Source organism: Somniosus microcephalus, chromosome 8 (genome assembly GCF_052327205.1).
Source record: "Somniosus microcephalus isolate GS21.2 chromosome 8, FLI_Smic_1.0, whole genome shotgun sequence".
Classification (NCBI taxonomy): domain Eukaryota; kingdom Metazoa; phylum Chordata; class Chondrichthyes; order Squaliformes; family Somniosidae; genus Somniosus; species Somniosus microcephalus.
The window spans coordinates 146,415,265-146,442,921 of NC_140994.1; the positions used below are offsets into that span (position 1 = coordinate 146,415,265).

The following is a 27,657-nucleotide window of genomic DNA, read 5'->3' on the forward strand; positions in this document are numbered from 1 at the left end:
AATCGACAGTCATCATAAACATACTCAAGGTATTACAAACCTCAAGAGAAAAAAACCCCATTAAAAAGAGCAAGTATTCCTTAGATCAGTCATTACAAGCACAGTTTCAAATAACAGAGTTAAATAACCTTTGCCCAACATTCCTTTACACATCAATTTTATTGTGCTTAATATAGGAGGAATAGGCCTCGGCTTTCTGCTCCCCCGCACCCCCCCCACTAATTTGTCCTGCAGATTGTGGGCGGAAAGATACTCAGGAACCTACTGTGCCACATATGAACCGTTTTCTCAGGTTGGTTCTGTCGGTACCGAATACGCCACCCATATGTTCAATGGGCATACATTTTTGCTTGCATTATTTGAAACTGGCTCCAATGTCTAGTATTCAATGATCAACGGATGGGGACAAAAAAGATCAATTTAGAGTCAGAACCTGTGCATACACTTGGGCCAAGAGGAGGCCCAATTTTTATCCAAATGATAGCTACTTTGCAGCTTCCAATATGATAATGGCCCTCAGGCTCAAATGTCGGCTGAGGACAGCATTGCATCACTGTGCCGGGCAGAAGTCCTACTGCCCAACCGCTACCCACACAGGTGCACCTCAATCAAGAGGAGAGGTCTGCAGAAAGCCTAGGCCATTATGTTTTAATTATGTACCAGTTATACTTTCAAAATTAGATGATCACATCATATATTTCAGACTGTACTTCAGAGTGAGTGATGTGTACGGGGGGCGGGGGTGGTTGGTGTATTAACAAAGTGCAATCCCCTTTCGTGACTGTTTTAGGAAAATTGTTACCTTCCATCAATTTAGAACTACTACAGACAAGATAACCCAAGAAGAAATACTTGGGTAGACTTTCCTCTTCCCTGCACCTGAGGAAATTGGTGTACCCCAGGTACAAAGGAGGGGGAAATGGGGCAGTGGCCTGCGCTGCCCCTGAGGCTTCTCCTAGGTATGTTAATGGGCTTGTGTCTTTTTTGGCCATCTGCCAAGCATAGTATTTTAATAAGGTCGGAGGAGGCGTTCCCAGAGGGGCACCTGAAGAACCTTGGCACAAAGACCTGCTCTGAGATGCTAGCGGACCAGGGGATCCATGAGTCCTGGGGACAGGCTAAAGGGGAAGTAGGGTCAGCAAAATTTAATGACATCGAATTTTCAGCACAGCTGCAGGCCATTAAGCCCAATTGGTCTGTGCCGGTGTTTATGCTCCAGACAAGTCTCCTCCCACCCTACTTTATCTAACCCCATCAGCATATTCCTTATCCCTCATGTACTTATCTAGCTACACCTTAAATGCATCTATGCTATTGAATTTTTTGAAGAGGTAACAGAGAGAGTAGACAATGGTAATGCAGTAGATGTAATTTATCTAGACTTTCAAAAGGCTTTCGATAAGGTACCCCATAATAGACTGATGAACAAGGTCAGAGAATGTGGAGTCAGGGGACAAGTAGCAGAATAGATAGTTAGCTAGCTTCAAGACAGAAAGCAGAGAGTAGGGGTAAAGGGTAGCTATTCACAGTGGCAGAAGGTGGGTAGTAGTGTTCCACAGGGATCAGTGCTGGGGCCACTGTTGTTCACAATTTATATTAATGATTTAGACTTTGGAATCAAAAACACAATTTCTAAATTTGTGGATGACACCAAATTGAGGGGGATAGTCAATACTGAGGAGGACTGTAACAGATTACAGGAGGACATTAATAAACTTGCAGAATGGGCATATAATTGGCAAATGAAGTTCAACACAGATAAATGTGAGGTATTACATTTTGTTAGGAAGAATAGGGAGGTCACTTATTACTTGGAGGGTGCGAGTCTAGGTGGGGTAGAGGAACAAAGGGATCTCGGCGTACAAATGCACAAATCACCAAAAGTTGCGAGACAGTTAGCAAGGCCAGTAAAAAAGGCAAACCAAGCACTAGGGTTTATTTCTAGAGGTATTGAATTGAAAATTAGGGAAGATATGCTAAACCTGTATCGAGCCTTGGTTAGACCACACTAGAGTACTGCGTACAGTTCTGGTCGCTATATTATAAAAAGGATATAGAGGCACTGGAAAGGGTGCAGAGAAGATTTACAAGGCTGATACCAGAAATGTGAGGGTATACACATCAGGAAAGGATGAAAAGGCTGGGTCTCTTTTCTCTTGAAAAAAGAAGGCTGAGGGGTGATCTAATAGTGGTCTTTAAAATTATGAAAGGTTTTGATAGAGTGGATAGAGAGAGAGTGTTTCCACTTGTGGGGACGAGCATAACTAGGGGCTATCAATATAAGATTATCACCAAGAAATCTAATAGGGAATTCAGAAGGAACTTCTTTACCCAAAGAGTGGTGAGGATGTGGAACTCGCTACCACAGGGAGTGGTTGAAGCGAAAAGTATAGATGCATTTAAGAGGAGGCTAGACAAGCACATGAGGGAGAAGGGAATAGAGGGTTATGCTGATAGATTTAGATGAGGAAAGATGGGAGGAGGCTCGAGTGGAGCATAAACACCGGCATGGACTGGTTGGGCTGAATGGCCTGTTTCTGTGCTGTATATCCTCTGTAATCCTATGTATTGCACCCCTTAGGACGATCTAAAGGCCTGCGGGCCTGCTAAGTGCTGTGGAGAGCAGCCGCCAGAAGGACCCAATGACAGTAGCCAGGGGCACAGCTGTGCTCTGACTTCCTGCCTGATGTTTAGGCACAAGACCCAGTGGGGGGGGGGGGGCGGAGGATGGAGGGCTGTACCTTGAATGCAGACTGACTATATAAATGTTTAGGGAGGAAAAATTACAAGCAACTGTCCCCTCTTAGGTGCCTACAGAATAAAATCGACCCTACTGAAGGTGAAATAAATGACAAATTCAGTCGTAAAGGAGTCACTTCTGACCAACTGCCATTGAACACACAACAGAGGAACTATATAACTCGTGCCAATGCTGGTCAGTCATACTGCCTGTGTTGAAATTAAATAAGACTATTGCTAGATTGCTTTTTCCATAACATAAGTTATATTGTCATGGCAAATAGTCAAATTTCACATGCAGTTATTTAACTTGCAACTTATGATATTGAGTTGTTGAAGTGTAGCTTCAAACTGGTTTATCAATCAGCTCTGTTTGAACCTTTGTTACCACAAAATACCACCAATTTAAAGGTAAACAAAATTAATTTAAATTATTATGTAACTGAAAATCCATAGTCCTTGCAGTATACTTCCATTGTAACTCTGGGTCCTGTCTTACATGGGAAATTCCATGGGCCTTGGAAAGGGCAGAGCATTTGCCTAGCCCATACAAGGCCAGCAGGGCTGGGGATTCCCAATGTCGGGAGTTCCCACGTCCCTGGCTCTCAGAGGTGAGACCACGCAAACTGGCCTGCCAAAAATGGCGGCAGTACATCCTACCTGGGGCCCAGGTAAGCATCTTGGACTGGATTGCTGAAGAAAAATTGACTTTTATTTTAATGTTTGCCTTTACAAAGGGGGCAAAGATCTTCCTGGGAGGGGCCCGGACCACCTCCCCACTCCCCGGGACTAGCACATTGCACCACAAATTGCAGCCTATGGAAACAAGTGGGCACTCTTAACGCGCCCTAATGGCATGGGCAGCTGCCACTGATGTTAATAAACGGATGCCCTTTGAACCCCGTAAACTTTGGTGGGATCAGCAGTTAGGATGCACTCCCTTGCAGATTTTCTATGAGGCAGAAATTCCATTCCCTACGGGTGTGTACGTGCTGTGTACTCACCTGTCGGGCCAACAGAAATGCCGGTTTCAGGCATGCACTGCGCATGCGCTGGAAACCGGCATTTCTGATCTATCAAGAAAGCTCTTGACAGATCCTCCGGCTGCCCTGGAGCAGGGCCTCTGCAGGGGGAGAGTTCCGTTTTTTGGAGACCCTCCGCCCGCAGAAAACACTTACAATTCTTGCGCCTGGAAAAGCAGGTGTAAGGCCTGCTTTTACCAAGGTAAGAGTTGAAAAAAGTAAAAAAAAAAAATTTCCACTGATTTATCGTTTAAAAATACTTTAAAGAAAGGTAAGTTTATTTTTAGTCCTGTTAAAAACTTTAATTATTTTTTTCAAAAAATAAAAATTTTGTTTAAAATACTTAATTTATGTAATTTAAATTCATTTAAAAAATGTGATTAAAAAAAAAATTATTTAAAGTTTTACTGTGTTTTGGGAGTGATTTCCATTCATATATTGGACAGGTCTTCCTGTCAAATGTATGAAGGGAGATTCCCTTCTCTGATTGGTTCCCCATGGCCCACATGATCCCAGGGACACTGCGAACCGCCTGCGGCTCTGGGATACGTGGGCCCTGCGCATCGGCAGTTTGAAGAGGCCCAGCAACAGAACTCTGCACCTCCTGGGAGCCCTCTGGTCTTGGCGCAGATTTTTCAAGATCGCAGCCCTCCGCCCGCTGGAGGCCTGCGAACGGAATTTCTGGTATAATTATTATATCTATTAATTGCATATTTATGGAAGATATCATTTTATTTCACCTTGAAACAGAGTCTGGTCTGTATGAGCAGGGTACATTATGCAAGTAAGATCAAACTAATACAAAGTAAAAATTGAGGTACCTTTTAAAAAATGGCAGTGTTATAATTTCAGCTAAGTGTTTTTTTATTCACTTCAATTCAGAATAGCAATTAACTGTTACATATAGAGCTGGAAAATCTAGATCTAATATAGAGAAGGTGAATGAAATGTCAAAGCATGTGCCAGGTAATACTACATCCCTGGATGAATACAAAATACTAACATGAACAAGGTGGATTTACTAAAATAGATATTCGCACTAAGCTTTGAAAGTGTTATTAAATAATGCAGCAGAAGAATAGCATTGCTGCCATACAGTAACAGATACCTCTGACACAATGTTTAAAAAATGTCTCTAAATTAGCCTCTTTCTCACCACAATCCATTTTCCTTTCGACATGAATGCAGAGAACTTTTAGAATTCTAATACTAGAGTGCACCCACCACTGTCGGCACTTTCACCACAGTCAGACAGACTTACATGTATTATTATGCCCCCTATTGCTCTTTAATGATCATCATATGGTCGCAATCTGAAAAGTGATTTTTCTGACACTAACATAATTTATGATACTTCTGTTTCTGTGCTTTACTTGGTGGAGCTGCAGACCTGCTGCTGAGAGAGTGGATGGGAAAATCCTATACTTATAGAAAATAAGCGTGTTATTTAATCGTGATCTTTTCAGACAAATAACAAACTTCAGTGCTTTCAGAAGCTATTTGTAAAATATTTAAGAACTAAAGAACAAAATTGTTTGCTAGTCTGAATTAAAAATGTAACACAGTGGGGAAAGGATAATACAATTAATAGTAGATATTATGTAACCGACAATATAATCTGCCAATTACTTCATGGGTTTGTTTGGTCAAGCATTTCTCAGAATGAAATAAAAAGCAAATTTCATTATCCGGCTACATATCATTGTGTTTATTTTGTGTGCGTATTGTTTGTAACAAAACATCTTTTACTGTTTTGTATTCTTGTAACAAATATGTATATAACATTATAATAATGATCCTAATACTGGAGAAGCTATAATTTCCATATTAGCATGGTAAAAATACTGGTACAGATTTGATTAATACCACCATCACACACATTATATTGCACATAAAGAAATCGATTGGTGGAAGAAGCACCATTACAGATACAGTATTTCCTTTGATGCCAGATATCAGTTTTTTTTTTAAAGAAACAAAATCTATACCTTCTTACAACTGCTATGTATTCTGAGCACAATCCAAGCAAACTATCTTCTTATAAGGAAAAATGGAGAAGTATACATAGTTATCCCAAACTGTTTTTAACAGTGTTCACATTACCCATACACAAAATTATACTTGTGTATGCAACAGTATTTCTGTACAATATTTGACAATAATTTAACAACAGTCAAATACAGATACAGCTTCCTATTTCTTTCCCAAATAAAATTAGACCTAGTAGTTCAGTCATTCGGGGAATAAACAAGCTAATATGCAAAATTAAACTTTGAATATTAGAGATTAAAAATAAAAAATTGCAGTAATAATGCGAAAAGCTAGCTCTTCCTTTCCCACAGAGATTAACAGATTTCCAGCATGCAAACTACCATGTATACATAACGTCAATCATACTGACAGGCAATTTAGGAATTGAACCCTTATTTGAACCATTTATTTATCATACACAATGTGGATATTTATAAACAACATTTTAAAAACACATTTTTATAAAACTATTGCCTGATTTTCCAGGAACATTAAAACTGTTAAGCCCTATAATACAGTGCAGCTTTAAAGTGGCTGACAGTAATGCTACAAAAGACTGTCAGCCATTTAATGTCTCACTGCAATAAAAAATATTTTTGGAAAATAACAGCAGCATTAAATAAATGCAGGGAACGGTCAATGGTGAAGACTGACATTCAAACATACTAACCAATGAAATCTGCTAAATTGAGTTAGTTTAACACCAGGCTGCAGCACCAAAAAGAAAATGTTATTTTGATAGATTTAATAATGTCTTATACATTATTATCTTTTTCAAACCAGTTTAAGTGAGAGGATGAGAAGGGGAAGCAAAATAGAGGATTTTAAGGAATATTAATATTAAAGATATAGAAACATAGAAGATAGGAGCAGGAGTAGGCCATTCGGCCCTTCGAGCCTGCTCCGCCATTCAACGAGATCATGGCTGATCATCCAAACCCTAGCACCCGGTCCCTACACCGACATCCATCCCACCCAAGCCCTATCCCCGTAACCCCGCGTATTTAATCCCCCCTAACACTAAGGGCCAATTTTTATCATGGCCAATCAACCTAACCCGCACATCTTTGGACTGTGGTAGGAAACCAGAGCACCCGGAGAAAACCCACGCAAACACGGGGAGAATGTGCAAACTCCACACAGACAGTCACCTGAGGCCGGATTTGAACCCAGGTCCCTGGCGCTGTGAGGCAACAGTGCTAACCACTATGCCACCGTGCTGCCCATATAGGATAGGTGGAATCTTTAAAAACAAATTACAAGGAAATCTTAAATACTATGCCTAGTACACTTCAGAACTAACAAATGCGATGACTTTATGAACTTGTCCATGGTTTAATCCATACAAGAGTAACTGAATTCGTGAATTCATATAACTACATAGCTCATTGCTTGGGATAAACTTTCTGTTCCGTAATGTCCTTTTCCATTTTGCCATTTAGAGAAAAATGTCCTTGGTTTAGAGACGGACTGGACTGAGTCTTCCTCAAGGAACTTTCATCATTTTCAATGTTGAAAATAATTGCCTCAATTTTTTCCAGATCATCAGTTCCTACCTTTAGTTTGGCCTTCAGTAGGTTAATATATGCTTCATATCGACTTTTCTGTGGAGGTAAATTACAATCCAAGAGTAAGTTTAACACAGAGGGCAAAGGCTTTCATTCTACAAAATGCTAAACAATAGAGAATGATTCATATAATTCATTAAGTCTTGACTTAAAAATGAAAACGCAGAAAATATTATCCATATGATGTTTAAAAAATAAAATGATATTAAACAGACTTTAGAATTCAATATTTTTTTTCCAAATTGTAGCAATTATGACAGTTTTATCATTGTAACTAGTCCTTGAAAAGATTTTGATTCAGTGAAAAAGTTACAATACTATTTCATGTATAACTTGATCAGAACAGTACAGAGTTGTCAAATGATAAAAAGTTATTTTGCTCGTTAAGCTGAGTTTGCCTCTGCATGACCTTACTCATCACTAGTTTTTTAGGACTATGTACTAGTGTATCTCCGTCTGTCAAACTACATTTTATTGATATTTTTCAGTACCAATGATATCAAATTTATCAATCATTAGTTGGGTTATATAAAGAGGCAATACTTTCCACACCGCAATTTGAAAATATCTATGTCCCTGTTGCAGTGACGGAGTTCTAAACTCCCAGGAATCTGCAAAAAAGTACAACAAATATTGATATCTTATTTGCTATAATGCAAAACGAACTGAGTGTGCTATTCAGGGATATTTTGACACCATTTCACAAACATGTATTAATAGATTAAATAAATCTATATATTATTAAAATCATTACGTCTGTTGCATGTTCCATCGGAATGTTCTATATAAGCATTACTATGGATATACTCAGTTTCCCAGATGGGTGAGAAAGGGCATGTTAGGCAATGAGAACAGAACAGAAACACTCAGACAAGCAGAAGATGAGACAGATGCACACAGAAAATCACTAACATGAAGACAACAGAGACAGGTTAAGACAGACTGTATGGCCCCGATTTTCTGGCAGCCGTCGGGCGGCTTTTCATGCGGCCGGGGTCCAAAAATCGCGGAAAAAGCAGGTCGGGACCCCCCCCACCTGATTCCCCGCCCCGTCCGACTCTCGGACCGCCGTTTCTCCGTCACCCGCTTCAGTCCCGGCCACCGCTGGCAGGACTGCTCGTCGGAGCACTAATCACCAATGATCACCTTGTTAAGGAAGATTTTCTGGGGCCGTTGCGACTTTGAGGCTTTCCCCACATGAAACACACCTGCAGGGAACCCCGCCGATGAGAGCTGTTGTGAAAGCAGCTGGCTTGCTTGCTTGCAGCAGCAGGTCGCTGAGGGCTGAAGAGATTTAAATAGGCAGCATTTGCAAGCTGCAGGACCTTGTTGATCAAGGCTTGGGGGAACTTTTTGAAGCCTTAGGAGCAGCTGTAGAAAGTTGGAGCCTCACACACTTCTCCAGTGTGAGCTCCTGGGAAGCCCCTTTCACCACTCTAACTCAGCACCTCCTCAATGGAGGCATCTGCCAGAAGCATGGGAGGCCTTTGGTACCTTCCCTTCCTGGCATTAGAGGATCTCCAACAGCAGAGGCGGCAGCAGCAGAACCAGGAACAGCAGGATGAGCACCAGGAGCACCAGGCTGCTGCTCACTCACCTGAAGCTGCACAGGCCAGAAGGGGCCAGCACTTGGAAGTGGCTTGAGAGCACCTTGCTGTGCTTTAGGGGGCCAGTGGAACCCGTTTCTGCACTGGCAGTCCTACTCAGAAGGACTTCCATGAAGATCTGGTTTCTCTGTTCAACAGATGGCCAACGCTCCTCAAGAGATGTCATTCTCTTATGAGCACTCACCATGTTTTCCGTACCCTGGCGAGTTATTTCCTGCATGGAGGTTGCCAACCTTTCCATGGTGATGCGTTCATGCGCCAATGACTCCACAAAGGCTCTGCTCATGGTCGCTATGGACTCCTCCATTCGCTCCACACTCGCAGCGACCCTGGAGACAAAACCTGCCAGAGACTCCTGCATCTGTGCATGGAGATCCATCACCTCTTCTCTTGCGGATGGACCCAGAGGCAGAGGGTCGACATGCAGCGCAGCTGAGCTGAGCTGGCAGAGTCCTGCGCCCTCCGACGAGGACTCTCCACTGCTGTCCCTGTCTCCAGAATCTGCTGAGGCTCACTTGTGAGCTGTGAAACACCAGGTGACAACAAGAAGGTCCCCCCGAGGTGTGAGTGTCTGCGCTGGTGCTGGGTGTGCTTACTTCTGCTGATGCTGTGCCCTCAGAGGTTGGAGCTTCCTCTGAGGAGTTTGGCTGCACAGCCTCTTCCTCCTCCACAGTGAGGACGGGGGCTCTGGATGGTACTGTGGGGGAGTAAAGGAAGGAGATAGAGATGTAATGCCAAGGTTCTTCTGGTGACTCCCAGCGAGTTGGCCTCTGCTGACACCTGCATCCATGCAGCATTGGTCTCAGTGGGAGGCCTCTTCCTCCCTGACCGAGGGAAGAGGACCTCCCTGTGGGCCCTAACCCCATCCAATAATGCCTGCAGTGAAGCCTCGTCGAATCTGGAGGCAGCTCGGGGTCTGGCACTGGCCACAGCTGCTGCAGGCTCCTCTGCCATCCTGTATGGTTCGTTTGGAAGCCTTCAGAGGATGCAGTGCTTGCTATGGACCTTGAAAGCACCACGAATGATGACATCATACTATGGGGATTTCTGACTCGAATTGGACAATTAGCAAGGCTTCCCACATGCTGGGAATTAATTGGGCACTTGAGGGAAAATTGCGTGGAGCTGGCTGACACTTTTTTATGTGTGTCAGAAACCCCACATTCGGGGAAATCCGACCATTCCCCACACAAGCCGAAAATCGGGGCCTATGTGTTGACTTCCCATGAGCAACACATTGGCAGATCCACTTGTGCAAAATAAAAACAGAAAATGCTGGAAATTGACAGCTGGTTGATTAGCTTCCAAAAGAGAAGGACAAGTTAGCATTTGCAATTTAACTCTTTGAGTTACACCTGGAACACCAACTTACCTTTCTCTTTCAGGTGAAGAGTGACACACATTATGATGCCACATTACATGTTTGTCATTGTATCAGCCAAGTGTTTGCTGAAACAATTGATGGTTGTGTTGAGATACCGCGGCAAACATGGGAGTCGAGACCAGAGTTAGTGAAACACAACTGCTTTAATCAACCTCAGGCGGCTGACGTGTCAGTGGTCCAGGCTACGGCCAACTTGCCGGATTTACCTCGGAGGGAGTCGTATAGGGGCTTCATGAGGGCTGCAGCACTGGGGATGAACATGTTGTAGAAGTTCACCATCCCGAGGAACTCCTGGAGGCCCTTGATGGTTTTGGGGCGGGGGAATTGCTGGACGGCCTGCACCTTGTTGGGCAGGGGGACGGCCCCAGCAGGGGTGATGTGGTGACCGAGAAAATCGATCTCGGTTAGGCCGAATTGGCACTTCGCCAGGCTGAGGATGAGCCCGTGTTGGGCTAGGCGCCCGAACAGGATGCGAATGTGTTCGAGGTGTTCCTGTTGGGAGGAGCTGGCCACGAGAATGTCGTCTAGATAGACGAATAGGAAGTTCAGGTCCCGGAGGACTGAGTCCATAAGGCGCTGGAAAGCCTGGGCTGCATTCTTGAGGCCGAAGGGCATCCTCAGGAACTCGAACAGGCCGAATGGGGTGATGACGGCCGTTTTGGGGATGTCCGCGGGGTGTACGGGGACTTGGTGGTAACCGCGCACCAGGTCGACCTTGGAAAAGACGGTTCGTCCGGCCAGTCGGGCCGAGAAGTCTTGGATGTGCGGCACCGGGTATCGGTCGGGGGTGGTGGCGCCGTTGAGGCGGCGGTAGTCCACGCAAGGGCGCCAGCCTCCGCCGGGCTTGGGGGCGATGTGGAGGGGCGAGGCCCAAGGGCTGCTGGAGCGGCGGATGATGCCGAGTTGTTCCATGGTGGTGAACTCGGCCCGCGCGATTTCCAGCTTGGTCGGGTTGAGTCTGCGGTTGTGGGCAGAAACCGGGGGGCCAGTGGTGGGGATATAGTGCTCCACACCGTGTTTGGTGGCTTTGACCAAAAAGGTCGGGTTAGTGAGGGCGGGAAACTCGGCTAGAAGTGCCGAGTAGTCGTCCGTGGCTCTGGCGAGGCAGTAGGTCGTCAGGCCGGCTGAACGGGCCGGGGTAAATGCGCCAGGGATGGGGGCCATAGCGTTGATGTCGACGAGGCGGTGCCTCGGAATGTCGACAAGGAGGCCGTGGGCGCGTAGGAAGTTGGTGCCGATGAGTGGGCAGAGGACCCTGGCTGTGAGGAACTCCCAGCGGTAGCGGCGGCCTGCGAGGTCGAGCGTGACCATGCGGGTGCCATATGTGCGGATGTCAGAGCCATTGGCTGCGGCCAGTGTGATACCCCGTGCGCCGCGTTGGATTTCGAGGGCGGAGGCGGGGGTGATGCTGTGCTGGGCCCCTGTGTTGCACAGAAATCGGCGGTTGGTGCTGTCGTCGGTGACATACAGTAGAGACCCCTTTTGCCCCGCGGCCATCGTGGGGGCCGGTGCGGGGGGAGGTTTGAAAGTGCACGGTGGCATGCAGCGTTGGGCCCTAGTGCCAAAACGGGTGTGGTAGTAGCAGTGACCCGGAGTGGTAGGGCGGTCGGGCCTAGTGGGCCGGGAAGACCGCGTGGTCGTTGCCGTGAGGTTGGGCGCGACGTCGCGGGCGGACTGCGCAGAGAGCAGCCGGTCGGCCTTTTCGGCTATCTCATTCAGGTCCGTAGAGCCAGATTCCACAATGAGCGGGCGGATGCTGGCGGGGAGCAGCCGAATGAAAAGCGTGCGAAAGAGGGCGCCGGTGTTTTTGTCGTCCGAGAGGGACAGCATGTGGGAAAGCAGATCCGACGGTGAAGCGTCACCAAGGCCGGGGAGGTCGAGGAGTTGGCAGTTGCGCTGGTAAGAGGACATTTAAAAAATTTTAAGGAGCGCAGCCTTCAGATGTTCGTACTTGCCTTCCGCTGGTGGCTCCTGCAGCGCTGCCCAAACCTTGGGGACTGTGGCGTAGGTGAGAGAGGCGACGAGGTAGTCGTACTTCGTGGCGTCGACTGTAATGTGTTTCAGCCGGAATCTGGACTCGGCTTGAACAAACCAGGCTTCGGCCAGGTTCTCCCAAAAGTCCAGTAGTTTAACCGTGAGTGCGTTTGTATCCGCCATGCTAGCTTAGGATTCGTCCTGAGCGTCGGGGTCACCAGTGTTGCGATACCGCGGCGAACGTGGGAGTCGAGACCCGAGTTAGTGAAACACAACTGCTTTAATCAACCTCATGGCAAAGAGGAACTGGAAAAGCCCGCGCAACCACTTAAATACTCCCCAGACAGGAAGTGCTCCCGGCAGCCTGTCCCTGCGGGAAACAAGTTGCTGGAGGATAGGGCCCCCGGCTGGGGGCGTCTGCTTAAACTGTCCGTGCCGCCGTGAGTGGATTATGACCAGTAGTGGCGTGTCGCCACAGTTGCATGAATGATCCCATAACCTTTTAAAAATTGTTTTTGTTGGGATTTAGTAGCAGCACAATGCACCAATGTAAGCCATTGGAATAAATATACTGAACTACAAAATTTAAACTCTCTAGCTGCTGCTGGGAGGGGGAACCCGTGAGACTAGGGGTTTCCTTACTAACATGGGGAGGGGGGGGGGCACGAATTTCACTACTGCTGTGGCTTTGCTTGTGATCTCTCTTTTGAGCTTCTGTCCTCATCTGTGTCTTACAAATCCAGCACTGCATACCCATCAGACAACTTCAGACTCCAAGGAACTTCCTGCACGGTCTTTACTGCAGTCCTCCTTCTCTCTCCATTCATTGTTGCATGGTCGCCCAATTTCTTTCCTCTGCCTCACTATTCCTCTCCAGCTGCACTATCAACACCCCCTGCAATGAACCATTCCTCCTTTTAAGCTCTGGAATCCTCTCCACCTCTCTCTGTTCCTTTAAGACGCTCCTGAAAATCTACCTCTTTGACCATCCTAATATTTCATTATGTGGCTCAGTGTCAAATTTGTTTGATAACGCTCCCATGAAGTGCCTTGGGACATTTTACTACGTTAAAGGCACTATATAAATGCAAGTTGTTGCTGTTGTATAACGTGGAGTGGCCTCCAATTGTTTCTCAAACTCAGTAAGTGTAAGTTCAAGCGAGTCCACCTGAAGACAATTCTTACATCTATGATGTCTGAACACTCATGAGTTCCAAAAACTCCCACCTGCAAGTTATGCACAACACTGGTTTCCACTGTCCTCTGGACTTGAGCACTTAATCTAGGCTGACACTTCAGCGAAGTATTGAGGATGAGGAGGCCTTTATAAGGCCCTTTCCTTCCATGGGGAAAGCCAGGACTGTTACTGCTGCTTCTCAGGGTCTACCACATCTTCTACATGGTGCCATTCACAACCTCAGGTTATCATAAAGAGCTTCACAGACAATGAAGTACTTTTTGAAGTATAGACACTGTTGTAATGTAATTACAGCCAATTTGCACAAAACAAGGCCCTACAAACAGCAATGAGATAAAAGAACAGATGGTCTGCTGTTAGTGATGTTGGCTGAGGGATATGTATTGGTAAGGACACTAAGAATGCCCCTGCTCTTCTCATACAAGTGACATGTTTCTAGATATTATGTCCGTGTATAATTGAGACACGGACTGCAGGAGTTGATTATAACAAGTCTTTACTGAATGGAGACAACCTGGGACTGAAACTACAGAAGCCTGCTAGGGCCTTTTATACAGGGGTGGTCACTGCCGGTACTGCAGTCTAAGACCAGTTATTCCCTTAAAGGTACATACACAACAATTCCTCCCCTTTTAGATAAACAGTACATAACATTCATTTAACAACTAAATAATAACTAATTACAGTTACAATTACGGTTGCTAGATACATTGGTTGAAGTTAAGCAATTATAAGTTCAGTCTTTGAGGAGGCTTCCTGATTCTGTCTGGATAACGCCTCTTTGGTTCTTCTGGCAAAGTTGAGTCGGGATCAATGTCGCTGTTTGGTTCGTCTGCTTCCAATATCACCGATTCTGCGGTAGATGCAATTGGTACTTCGGTTTCATCGCCAGGTATATCAGATCATGGTGTGGAGTTGACGTTTTCCAGTGACTCTAGAATCTGGTCAGCATGGCGTCTTACAATGCTCTCTCCAACGTCCACGGTATACATTAGAGGTCCTTGCCGTGTACAGATCGTTCCTGGCTGCCATTTCTCTGTGCGGTAGTCCCGGGCCAAAACTGGTTGACCTATCTTAAAACTCCTGGTCGGCCTTTCATTCATATTCTGAAACTGCCTGTTCTCCACATCTCTTCTGACGTTTGGCTTAACCAAATCCAAGCGGCATCGTAGTCTTCGATTGAAGAACATCATGGCTGGAGTTTGGTTGGTAACCGTATGTGTCGCATTCCGATAGGCAAACAAGAAGTTATCCACCTTGTGTTGTAGGAGTATATCTTCATTACACATTGCCTTGATAGCCTTCTTGAATGTTTGAACGAACCTCTCGGCCAATCCATTAGTGGCTGGATGATATGGGGCGGATGTGTAATGCTTAACACCATTGTTCTTTAAGAACCTCCGGAACTCTTCAGACACAAACTGTGGTCCATTGTCGGAGCAAATCTGTTCAGGCAGCCCATTCCTGGCGAATATGGTTCGTAAGACTGTAATAGTTTTTTCTGTGGTGGTTGAGGACATTTTTATTACCTCTGGCCACTTTGAATGTGCATCCACCACAATTAAAAACATCGAGTCCATAAATGGACCAGCAAAATCAATGTGCACCCTTTGCCATGGAGATGAGGGCCACTCCCATGGATGTAGAGGGGCTTGTGGTGGGGCGTTTTGGACCTTCTGGCATCCTGTACAGCTCTTGGTCATCTCTTCGATTTCTCTATCGATTCCCGGCCACCACACAAACGCTCTCGCTAAGTTCTTCATTTTTACCCCTCCCAGATGACCCTCATGAAGCTCATTGAGCACTCTATCCTTCAATTTGGGTGGGATTACTACTCTGGATCCACACATCAAGGTTCCTCTGCACACTGACAGCTGTTCTCTTCTCGGTGAGAATGCTGGCAGCAGTGGTTCGCCATGTGCTGGCCATCCCTTCACCATTAAATCATAGACCCAGGAGAGTGTCGGGTCATTTCGTGTTTCCTTTTCTATGTTTGCATTCGTCACAGGGAGACATTCGACTATGGTCGAGTGGAATATCTCCACTGGATCCACTGCAAGTTCTTCTTCCACCGTCGGCAACGGTAGGCGCGACAATCCATCAGCATTCCCATGCTGTTTAGTTCCTTTGTACTCGATGTCATATTGGTGTGCCCCTAGGAAAAGGGACCACCTCTGTAGCCGTTGTGCTGTCATTATCGGTACGCCCTTCTGAGGGTTGAAAATGGAGACAAGAGGTTGATGATCAGTTAGTAGAGTAAATTTCTGACCGTGCAGGTAGTGATTGAACTTCTTCACCCCCCACACCAGGCTGAGGGCCTCTCTGTCAATCTGGGCGTAGTTACGCTCGGCTGAAGTTAACGAGCGTGACGCAAAAGCTATCGGCCTCTCTGAACCATCAAGGAATTTATGTGACAGCACCACCCCAATGCCGTAGGGAGACGCATCACACGCCAGTCTTATCGGTAGTGATGGGTTGTAGTGAGCCAATACTTCTCTTGAAGTGATTAGGTCCTTACTCTTCTGAAAGGCCCGCTTACATTCATCGCTCCATTTCCATGCTACTCCCGTTTGTAGTAGGGCGTTCAGTGGGTGCAGAATTGTGGACAAATTCAGCAAAAACTTATGGTAGTAATTCACCAATCCGAGGAATGACCTCAGTTGCGACACATTTTCAGGCGCTGGAGCCTTAACTACCGCTTCAATTTTGTCAGGGGACTTATGTAACCCCTCTTCATCAATCACGTGGCCACAATACGATATCTGTTTCTTAAAAAACTCGCACTTGGGGCGATTGGCTCGTAGCCCATGTTCACGTAGTCTAGTGAGCACCTGCTCTAGGTTGGCAAGGTGTTCACTGTCATCTTCACCTGTCACTAGGATGTCGTCCAAGTAACACTGAGTCCCCGGAATCCCTCGCAGGACTTGTTCCATCGCTCTTTACCATATCGCCGGAGCTGATGCTACTCCGAATACCAGTCGATTATACTGGTAAAGACCTTTGTGAGTGTTTATCGTGAGATACTTCCTAGAGGATTCTTCAACCTCCATCTGCAAATATGCTTGTGCTAGGTCAATTTTTGTAAAACGCTTCCCTCCAGATAGTGAGGCGAAGATATCTTCTATCCTTGGAAGAGGATATTGTACTGTGTGAAGGACTGGGTTCACCGTCACCTTGAAGTCCCCACAGAAGCGAACCTTCCTTGGCTCCTCAGACTTATTGTTTAACGTTTTCTTCATGACAGGAATGATGGGTGTCGCCCACTCGCTCCAGTCTACCTTAGATAACACGCCTGCATTCTCCAGATTCTCCAGCTCTGCCTCGACGGCTGGGCGAATTGCATATGGTACCGGTCTTGCTTTGAAAAACTTGGGAATTGCATTCTCTTCTATTTTTATCGAGGCGGTTACGCCTTTAAGAGTGCCCAGTTCTCGTTGAAATACCTCTTTGGCGTTAGCTAAGATTGTTGACAATCGTCCAGGAGTGACGTTGTCATCCTTTTTACCAGCCACCGTCAGTGCCTGAATGGAGTGCCAGTCTAAACTTATCTTTCTGATCCATTCACGTCCCAATAACGGTGGTCCACCATCTTGCAGAATGTAGAGATACAATTTCCGTATTTCCTTGCCGTTGTATTCGACAGGCACCTTTATTTTTCCTCTGGGGTATACTTTTTGCCCCATATACGTCTTCAAGACAATGGATGTCTCTTTCAAGGGTATGTGTGAGAATAGCCGCTCATAGTCTTGTCGATTCATGAAGGTTAGAGCTGATCCTGTATCCAATTCCATTTTGACTTGGGACCCTGCTATCGTGAGGGTGACCCAAATTGTTCGGTGATCCTCTTTTGCAATTACGTTGTGAAGTTTGAGACAGCTTAGTCTCTTGTTCCCGGATTCCCTATCGCTCATCTGGTCTTCGGAACTACTGTCCGTCATCTTTTGTACTTTCCTGTACGGTTCCTTAGTAGCCTTTTTGTTGTCGTTGGTCTTCTTCCCAGACCTGCAAACTCGTGTAATGTGTCCCATCTTTCCGCATTGCCTGCATATTTTGTCCTTGGACCAGCAGTCCTTCTGGTCATGGGTTGTTCTGCCGCAGCGATAACATTTTGCAAGTCCCCGTGTCATTTCGTGGGTGCCGTATTCCTGTGGCTTTTGCTGTATTTCCGCAGCTCCCCTTGCTGCTGCTTCGTACGATACTGCCATGCTGAAAGCCTTATCTAGCGTCAGCTCTTTCTCTGAGAGTAACCTCTTCTGGGTTCCTTCACTCAGGAGCCCACAGACAAATTTGTCCCGTAGGGTATCTGCCAGTCCTGCTCCGAACTGGCAGTGCTTTGATAGCTTGCGTAGTTCCGTAAGGTAATCAGCATTGCTCTCATCTTTATGCTGATTTCTCCTGTGGAATTTAAATCTTCTGCTATCAGCAGTGGTGCAGGATTTAGGTGTTCCTGTAGGATAGCAACAATTTCATTAAAACTCTTCGCCTTCGGTTTGGCTGGAGTAATCAGGTCCCGCAATAGGCCGTACGTTCTTGCGCCCATTAAGTTTAGCAGTACCGATGCCTTTTTCTCATCGGCTACTTCGTTTGCCTCGCAATATACCTCGACTCTTTCCACATACGTGGTCCAGTCTTCTATTGCATTATCGAAGGCAGTGATATAGCCAGTCTTCGGCATCTTGGAAATCTAAGATGGCGCCTCCCGCGCTTTGCCTTCTTCCCCGATTGAACAAAATGGCGCCTCCCGCGCTTTGCCTTCTCCCCGCTGGATTAAGATGGCGCCTCCCGCGCTTTCTGTCTTCTCCGCTGTTGCTAGCGCTGTTGCTGGTGTTTTATGCCTTGATGGCGATGCCCTATGGTCTTCGCGCACTTTCCCCCGTGCTGCTGCTAACGCCGCTCTCCGCGGTTTCCGTGGCAAACTGCAGCTCCTCGCGGCTTTCTGCGCGTTTAATTTTTTTTATTATTTCCCCGTCGTCGGAACAACCCTGCGGGACTCTTGCCTCCCTCTTCTCGGGTCTGTACGTTGCCCGGCTTCGTAGCACCGGCCGCACCCTGTGTGCTCCACCCTCTCTCTCTCTCCTCTTCCCGACAACGCTGCTCGGCCCCGTTGCAAGCCACCCGCTCGAGCTCTAGACCGCCGCAGCCCAGGAAAGATCAGTGTACTACCTGCCACCAGCCCGATTAGCTGAAGCACCATCAACAGGATAACCAAGCCCCGCTCTCGACAGCCTCTCCTGCAAATCTTCAACTCCGCTGACTCAGAGGCGGATGCCCACGGTCGACGCCCGTTTCTACTGTTTCTTTCTTCCTTCTGGCCTCGACCTCTGATAACTTCGCTTCAGGGATGGATCCCCATGAGGTGGTGCAGACTGTAGGTAAGTTCGTATCTGCTCGTCGCCAGTATTATGTCTGTGTATAATTGAGACACGGACTGCAGGAGTTGATTATAACAAGTCTTTACTAAATGGAGACAACCTGGTACTGAAACTACAGAAGCCTGCTAGGGCCTTTTATACAGGGGTGGTCACTGCCGGTACTGCAGTCTAAGACCAGTTATTCCCTTAAAGGTACATACACAACACTAGAGAACCACAACTGAATGATATTAGGGTGCATATGCTCTGGCAAATTCAGTTATCAATGCTTAGTGCACTCGTACTAAATTTCTTTGTGTACTATTTTAGGCAGGAAGGAGTGAGGGATAGTCTCGGGAGAGATTTCCCCTAGCTCAGGGTTAGTACCATTTGCTTTTCATCTTTTTCCTTTATTCACTCACAGGCATCCACTAAAGCACAAAATTATCACACAAAATAGGGAACACTTTCAACTTGCCGCCTGGGTGTAAAACTGGTGTTGTGGTATCACCTGTTATAGAAATCATCCGATTTTCATTTCTATTGATTTCAATAGAAATGAAATGCGGGCGGATGCTATAGCTGGTTACTATAACTGGTTGCTAAGCCACAAAGCTAGTTTTATGCCCGGGCGGCAAGTTGAAAATCTACTCAAATATGTTGCAATGTGGGGCCTGATTGAAGGTCTCTGTTACACCTGGGCATTGTAACATAAGATCCTCTTCTGTTTTTGTATTAAAGGAAATTTAGTCAGCTTGTAGCCCAAAGGACACCTGCACCTCAGCACCCGGTGTCATTTTCACCATTTTTCACAAGTACCAGTAGAGTTACACCCATCCAGGAGGATTTATATAGTGAGCTTAAGGAGGTATCAGTGATGAAATGTAAGTGGCAGTGGCAGTGGCAGTGGAGAAACAGGAACCTCCTAGCTGGGAGTTTAGCTCAGTTCCTTCTTTGGCTGCAGAACCTAAGGATTCAGACCTCACAGTACTACTGATGAAAGGAGATTGCTCTCGCAGCAGAATTTTCTAAAGAAGTCATTAGTCAAAACCTTACAAAGTCTGGCTAGGAGTGTGGAGAAGGTTATTAGGCACGTGCAGGACAACCTCCCTGGACTACAGTTTACCCATGGAACGAATGCAGCAGAGCTCCACTGGCACAGGTCTTCAGTACAAGTGACATTTATATAGTGCCTTTAACATAGGAAACAGCCCAAGGCAGATCACTGACATAAAATTGACATTGAGCAATATTAAAAAAGTTAGATGGTAAAAGCAAGGTCAAAAAATTGATTTTGAGGAGGCTTTTAAAATCAGAGGCCTAAAAATTCAGTTGCTTTGCACCTCCCGTTAGCACCCTAAGACCCTAATTTGAATATTTTATTCATCGCTTTAAATCGTTTTGGCGTGCGCCCTGGACACCTTAGGAGCAGCCGGATCCAATATGCCAGGCGGCGCACTTCTTATGCGCAATGAGCATGCATGCCCCGCTCGCCATATTCGATGCTTAGGTACCTGAAAAATGGGATGGCGCCATAAATCTGTAGGCCTGTGTCTGCTGCCTACGAATTGTTCATCGACTTGCATGATACGGTGCACACACTGCACATCGATTGGGACTAATACACATCGATTGGGGTTAATGCACTTTCAGGGGTTAGCTGTGGCTCAGTTGGTAGCACATGCGTCTCTGAGTTAGAAGGTTGTGGGTTCAAGTCATACTCCAGGGATTTGAGCACATAAAGCTAGGCTGACACTCCAGTGCAGTGCTGAAGGAGTGCTGTACTGTCAGAGGTGCCGTCTTTCGGCTGAGACATTAAACCGAGGCCCCGTCTGCTCTCTCAGGTGGATGTAAAAGATCCCATGGCACTACTTCGAAGAAGAGCAGGGGAGTTATCCCCGGTTTCCTGGCCAATATTTATCCCTCAACCAACATAACAAAAACAGATTATCAGGTCATTATTACATTGCTGTTTGTGGGAGTTTGCTGTGCACAAATTGGCTGCCGCATTTCCCACATTACAACAGTGACTACACTCCAAAAAGTACTTCATTGGCTGTAAAGCGCTTTGAGATGTCCGTTGGTTGTGAAAGGCGCTATATAAATGCAAGTCTTTCTTTCTTCCTTTCTGTTCATGTAGCCCATTACATTGTGCCAAAGGGTCTGTATAGCAGAATGAGTTCCATCAATGAACCCCTGAACTTTGAGAAATTCTGCAGTGCAGTGAATTGTCATACTGCTGTTACTACTCAGTGGAAAAAGAAGATAAAAGCGTTGGCCGTGCTGAACAACATCTCAGTCGCCTTATTAACACATCTACGGACAATGAATTGACTGATACTACAGATATTCCCCATGGTAGTCTGCAAATAGCTGGAGACATAAAATATGAGGATGATGGTGACCTCGACTACACTGCCGCTATGGTGCTGGTTGACTGTGAGTCTCCTTGCAGCAAATGACACAGGGGTAAGTGCCTTTGCCTTGCCAAATTTAAGGCTGTGGAATACTGTGTAGCCATGTGTGGGTCTGTAGATACTGTTGGTAGCATAATGGTATGGGCAGTCCAGTTCTGGTGCTAGCTGACCTCTCTGGAATGCTTTCGTTGTTCTTCTTCATCCTCTTGCCTGACATCCTGTGTCCTGACAGGAGGAGCACTGAATGCAATCTCCAGATTATGCTTATTGAAAAGCAGGAAAAAAAAGTCTACATTAAGGGAAATCCTTCCCATCAAGAGATTAGCTTACTGGGCTGTAACCCCCATTTGAGAAGGGCAAGCTCAGAGCTGGGCCGGAATGGGATGAGAAAGCATGAAATGCACAGGCTGGTTTATTATACTGTTACTTTCATAGAATTTGGCTGCCTAATGAAACTCTCATATTCTTTGTGAGAAAGAACATCGCTAGTAGGGATCCCATGATTTTGTAGCTCATGATTTTCATGGCATCGTTATCCTAACTCTCTTCACTGAAAGCTGTGTGTAAAGTCTGTGGGTTGTATAGCGAAGTAATACACAGACTCCAAGAGTAACTTAAACAGGACTTTACTATTCGAAGGTCAGGGCGAATCTGCCCAATAAATCCTGACACAACACTTATATACTGGTGTGGTCACCGTCGGTATTACAGTATACAGAAGCCAAACAAAGTAGTGCCACACCTAAAATAGTTCTCTTAAAGGCGAACGGTTACATACAATAGTTCTCTTAAAGGTAGACGGGTACATACACTACAATCCTCCCTTTTTAGCTTACAACATACTTATTCCCCATTAAACATAACATATAATCAACTGCATGTAAAACAATTCACAGATATAGTCTCTGCGGGAAACAGTTCACAGATTCAGTCTCTGCGGGAACAGTTCACAGATTCAGTCTCTGGTCTTGACTCGGTCCGAACAACATCTCTGTGGTGTAGCCGGTTCACATTTCTAGCGTGACTCATCCAATAGTCTTTCCCTTGGCTTAACAGCTTGAACTTCCGTCCTGCTGAACCAGCAGTGCTGACTTTTACAAACAGCTGGACTGCCTTGGTAATTTTTCCTACTTTCCAACTGATTTGGCCCCCTTCGTAGGGCCCACGTGCATGATCTGATAGAAGTGATAATGATTTAGATGGTTATCGTCTTCTGCTTCGTCTTTTTCTTTTCTGCTTCTTGGAGCCTCTCGGGGCTCCCTTATCCGCTGCCAGCTGTAGCGCCACCATCTCCCTATGTTCCTTAGACTTTAAGTGCTTCATCCTGATTTCTGCACTTTGGGAGTTTTCATCACAAGCTGGGCAGACCAAGTCATCGTAATATTCCGTGTCACTCAACAGGTCATGGTAATATTCGGTGTCATCCTGAGCTAGTCTAGCGAGAGGGCCTGCTACTTCTTCCTTACCCAACTGGACGTTAGCCGACTGTTGTTCCCTCCCTAGACATCTTTCCTGAAGAGACTTCTTCATGCGTTCATATTCATCCCGCTCTTCCTGGGTTTCCTGCCAATCCTTCACTAATGACCTCATTTGTGATTCCAATACTTCCCCTTCCATCGGGGATTGATTGATCGGGCTATTCAATCCTTCTACTGGAGCAGCTGTTTCAACATTCTGTAGTTCACATTGACGTGATTCAGCGTACTTTCGGCAGCCCCGTAAAATCTGTGTTGCAACCTGAACTATTCCCCAAACTTTTGAGAGCTCCGAACCCCTTCCCTTTGAAGATTGAAGCTCGTGTTCAAATGGTTCCCATTGCAGAGTCTTGTCTCAGCATATGAAGGAGTTGGCTGACTGTTAACTCTTCCACGGGGACCCTGTGGATCAGAGTCTTCTCCATTTCATCCACCTTTTCCTCCAATGCTTTCACCTTTTTTTCCTCTTGTACTTTGGCTTTAAGCGCTCGGAGAAGCTGCGCCTTGATGCTCTCTAGCTCATGTTCAGGGGCCATTCTTACAGTCTCTGTGTTTCTTACAGTTGCCTTTTCTTTCACTGAAAGAATTCCCAGTTGAATCTGTTCTTCAAGTTGTTGAACCTCGGTCATTGCCGCCTCATATTTGTCTTGGGTTTCCTTCAATATTTTTATGAGTTCTTGGACATCTTGACTTTCATGTTCTGCCATGTCTTTCACCTCTAATTTCTCATCTATGGATGGAACTTCTACCGATGAGTCTGTCTTGGCCTTGAGCTCATCAAGAATTTCCTGCAGCCTTTGGACTTCTTGCTCATGTTCAACCTTTAGTTGCTCATATGCTTCCACTGAAACTAGCTTTTCGGAGGTTGCCGAGTTAACCCCCTCCAGGATTGTAGCCTGGGCCTGTTCATACTGTTCCTTCAACTTCTCAAACTCTGCTTGTAAGGAGTCGTAGAGAAGAACTGGAATAAAATCCTGGCTTCCTGAAGATTCCTCTTCATTTGCTTCTTTCTGCAAATATTCTAACTCCTGAACATCATAAGGGAGATGTGATCGGTGATTGGTCACAATGGCTCTATGGTCGCTCTCTGCTTGAGCTAGCTGCTTCTGTTGTCTTTCCAGATTCTCCCATTCGGTGTCATAGAACTTTTTCATTGTTTTCATCTCTTGTACGAGACGGTAACTCAATTGTTCTAATTGTTGTCGTAATTTGAAATAAAGTTGAGTCCGAGCTCGGTGTTCTTCCGTCATGGATATGTCCTTAAACTGAACAGACTCAGAATTCTCTGTCAAACTATGTTGTCGTTGTTCGGTGGAGATCTGTTCTGAAACTTTGTTCTTCTCTGGAGCATAAGCCTTTCTGCATGCCTTCGTTTTTCCAACCTTAGTCGGCAAGTCCATTTTAGCCTTGTCTTTCACATTTGGGTTGGTCTTATCGTCATCCGATTCAGAATCTGAGCTGATTGTCTGCACCGAGTCCTCACTCGTTATGGCTTTTAGATAGTGCCATTCCATGTCTATTTTCTTGATCCACTCCCATCCTAGAAGTGGTGGTCCTCCCTCAGGTAGTACGTATAAGTTCATTCTTGGGTGTTCTTTACCCCTATCTCTCACCTTGACTCTTATCTTTCTCATGGGGTATACTTTATGCCCTGTGTATGTCTGCAATGCGAACTTGGTATCTCTTAAGGGTATATGTGAGAATAGCTGGTGGTAATCCCTTCGATTTATGACTGATAGAGCTGATCCAGTGTCCAACTCCATTTTCACTTGGACTCCAGCTATTTTTAGCATGACCCAGATAGTTTGTAGGTCAGCTTCCTTACTCACATTGTGAATTCTCAGACTACCCAGCTCCTGGCCGTTTGGGTCTGAGTCCGAATTCTGTTCGTCTGAACTCTTCTCAGCCACCTTGTGTACCTTGTTGTACTTTTCCTGTGATGGCTTCCTTTGGTTGTTGGTCCTTTGGTTGTTGGTCTTCTTCCCTGACCGGCATACCTTAGCTATGTGACCCAGTTTGCCACATTTCCTACATTCCTGGTTCTTAAACCAGCATTGGTTCTGGTCGTGTGTTGTCTTCCCACAACGATAACATTTTGTTGTTGTCGAGGTAATTTGATCCGCACTGAGTGCCGCTGTCTTTAGCTGCATTTCCGCAGTTCCCTTCGCTGTGGCTTCGTGCGAGGCTGCAATAAGGACAGCCCTGTCAAGTGTAAGGTCGTTCTCTTCGAGTAGTCGCTTTTGCGTTCCTTCCTTTGCCAATCCGCACACGAACTTGTCTCGCAATGCCTCTGTCAGATTCCCTCCAAACTGGCAGTATTTCTCTAGTCTACGCAGTTCGACCAAGTATTCTGCGTTGCTTTCGTCTTTCCGTTGCGTTCTCGCATAGAATTTGAATCGTTCCGCCAACAGCAACGGTGTGGGGTTCAAGTGATCCTTCAGAACAGCCACAATATCATCGAAAGTCTGATCCGCCGGTTTAGCTGGTGATAGTAGATGCTTCAAGAGCCCGTATGTCTTCGCGCCCATCGAGTTTAGCAAGGTTATAGCTTTGTCATCTTCTTCTATTTTATTGGCCTCACAATAGATCTCAATGCGTTCCACATACGTGGCCCAGTCTTCTACCTCGGAATTAAAATCGTTGATGTTACCACACTTAGGCATCTTCCTCTCTTCCTGATAACACCACGAATTATTTCTTTAAATTTTCTTTTCTTTTTTTTTCCAAGATGGCGGTTCCCGCGAAAATGGCGGTTTCCCGCGCTTATCTTCTCTCCCCGCCCACTTCAATGGCGGTTTCCCGCTTCTGTCTTCTTCCCCGCCTAATGGCGGCTTCCCGCGTTTCTTCCCTAGCGGGAGGGGTACACTTTCCCCACGGGCGACGGCCGCTGGCTTTCAGGTTCACAGCCTGCGCGTCGGCTTCAGTGCTTTCCCTTTTCTCGGCAGGGCAACCGGCGCTGGGTACACCCCGTTGACGGCGAACAGTTTCAGCCGCTGGGCTGGTTCTCGCTCAGTTCCCCTTGCTCGGGCTCTGTCTCTCTCCCGCTCGCTCGGCTCTACCGGCGCTGGGTACCCCCCGTTGACGGCGAACAGCTTCAGCCGCTGGACTGGCTCTCGCTCAGTCTCCCTTGGTCGGCTCTGCCTCTCCCGCTCGCTCGGCTCCCAATCGCGCCTCCCAGCCCTCTCGCAGTCCGGAGCTTCCCTCCCCGGCTGCGGCTGAGTTTTTATATCTTCCCGCGCCTACGCTCCCGGTCGCAGCGCTTCGTGGCTTCGGTCGCTGCCCGGCCTTTTTCGCCGGTCGCGGTCTAGCTGTCTCACGACGCCGTTGCGTCCCCAGCCTGTCTGTACCGCGGCTTCCTTGCTCCACGCTGCCCCAGTCTCAGCGCCTCTGGGCCCGACTTCTGTCCGGCTCCTTTCCCCCTCGACCGTGGTCGAGTGCACCGCCCTTATCCTCCGGTTATTCTTTTTACTTTTCCCTTACTCACAGTCACCGTGGCCGGCTTGCTTCTCGTGCTGATCGGCTCACTCCTCACCGTGGCAGAAGGGACAGTCAGTGCCTGTTGCTGATGGAAGTCTTTGTCTCTGAATTCTTCCTCCTTTCCAGCTCTGCAGACTCGAGTTTTCTCCCAGCAGAATGACGAGGGCGGTTGCCTCTTCTCGACGCTCGTTAACTGCTTCGGAAGTATTGTTGCCGCAGGGTACGATCGGACTCGTCACCACTGTAAAGTCTGTGGGTTGTATAGCGAAGTAATACACAGACTCCAAGAGTAACTTAAACAGGACTTTACTATTCGAAGGTCAGGGCGAATCTGCCCAATAAATCCTGACACAACACTTATATACTGGTGTGGTCACCGTCGGTATTACAGTATACAGAAGCCAAACAAAGTAGTGCCACACCTAAAATAGTTCTCTTAAAGGCGAACGGTTACATACAATAGTTCTCTTAAAGGTAGACGGGTACATGCACTACACTGTGAACCTACAGAAATTTCTAGCCTTGATCACTAAAGTGACCTGCACATAAGTTATCAATGTCCTGAAGAGATTGCTCTCTGCAGGTTTATTTTGCAGCCAATAAATTTGATTAATTTTGCAAACGGCTTCAAGTAGAACCAGGATAGAACAAATCTAAGTATGTATTACTGTGTATGATGTTACAGAACAGAATTTTAACAATTAATTATTCAGTCACACATGCTTTACCATTAGTAAAATGAATGCATGATGCTATTAAGAGAATGGGGGAATGAATCCATACATGACAATGAAAGATTATCATTGAACACCGATCATAGATTGAAAGAACATCACATTCTTGTGTAAAATTATCTCTAAACTGAGAGATTGCAAAACCACAACTAAAGTAATCTATTACATTGCAGATTATTGTCTATCAGTATTTTGATACCATGAAAGTGGCTCATAAAATTTATTGAACATGATCAGATCTTTTGTTATTTGAGGGCTCATTTCCTAATTGGGTGATCCTGGCAAGGAGTGATGCTCACAGAAAGCACTGATCAGGAAATCATGGGACTTCAGGTATGATTTTCCATTTATAAATTTAAATGGTGGAAAATTGAAGGTGCAGGTTCTCGATTTCTTCAGCTATACTCCAGCAAACACTGCTTCTTAGTGCGACTGCCCAATCGGGGAATCAGCCATTTGATGTCCAAAGGCTCAGTTTTTACCACATTGGAGGAAGAATGTGACAAAATCATAAATATGTCCTTTTTGAATGCATTTACAACGATGCTACAAATAGAAACCGAAAAGCGACTTACTTCACCATTTTACACCATGACTTATCCTGCTTCAACAATGTGCATATAAACGTTGATCACATTTTTTAAATAGGTGGAAATACCTCTATTTAACACCACTTTCAA

At 46.0% G+C, this 27,657-nt stretch overlaps 1 protein-coding gene across 7 annotated transcripts in view; it reads right to left on the reverse strand.

Annotated features, from left to right (window-relative positions):
- Nucleotides 1-5,454: 5,454 nt before the first annotated feature.
- Nucleotides 5,455-27,657, reverse strand: part of psd2 (pleckstrin and Sec7 domain containing 2) — a 301,948-nt gene continuing 279,745 nt past the window's right edge. For all 7 annotated transcript variants that reach the window (XM_085995221.1, XM_085995220.1, XM_085995215.1 and 4 more), the window contains one exon: nucleotides 5,455-7,396. In XM_085995221.1, the coding sequence (XP_085851347.1) occupies nucleotides 7,178-7,396 (219 nt within the window). In that variant the 3' untranslated portion in view covers nucleotides 5,455-7,177. The remainder of the gene's footprint in view (nucleotides 7,397-27,657) is intronic.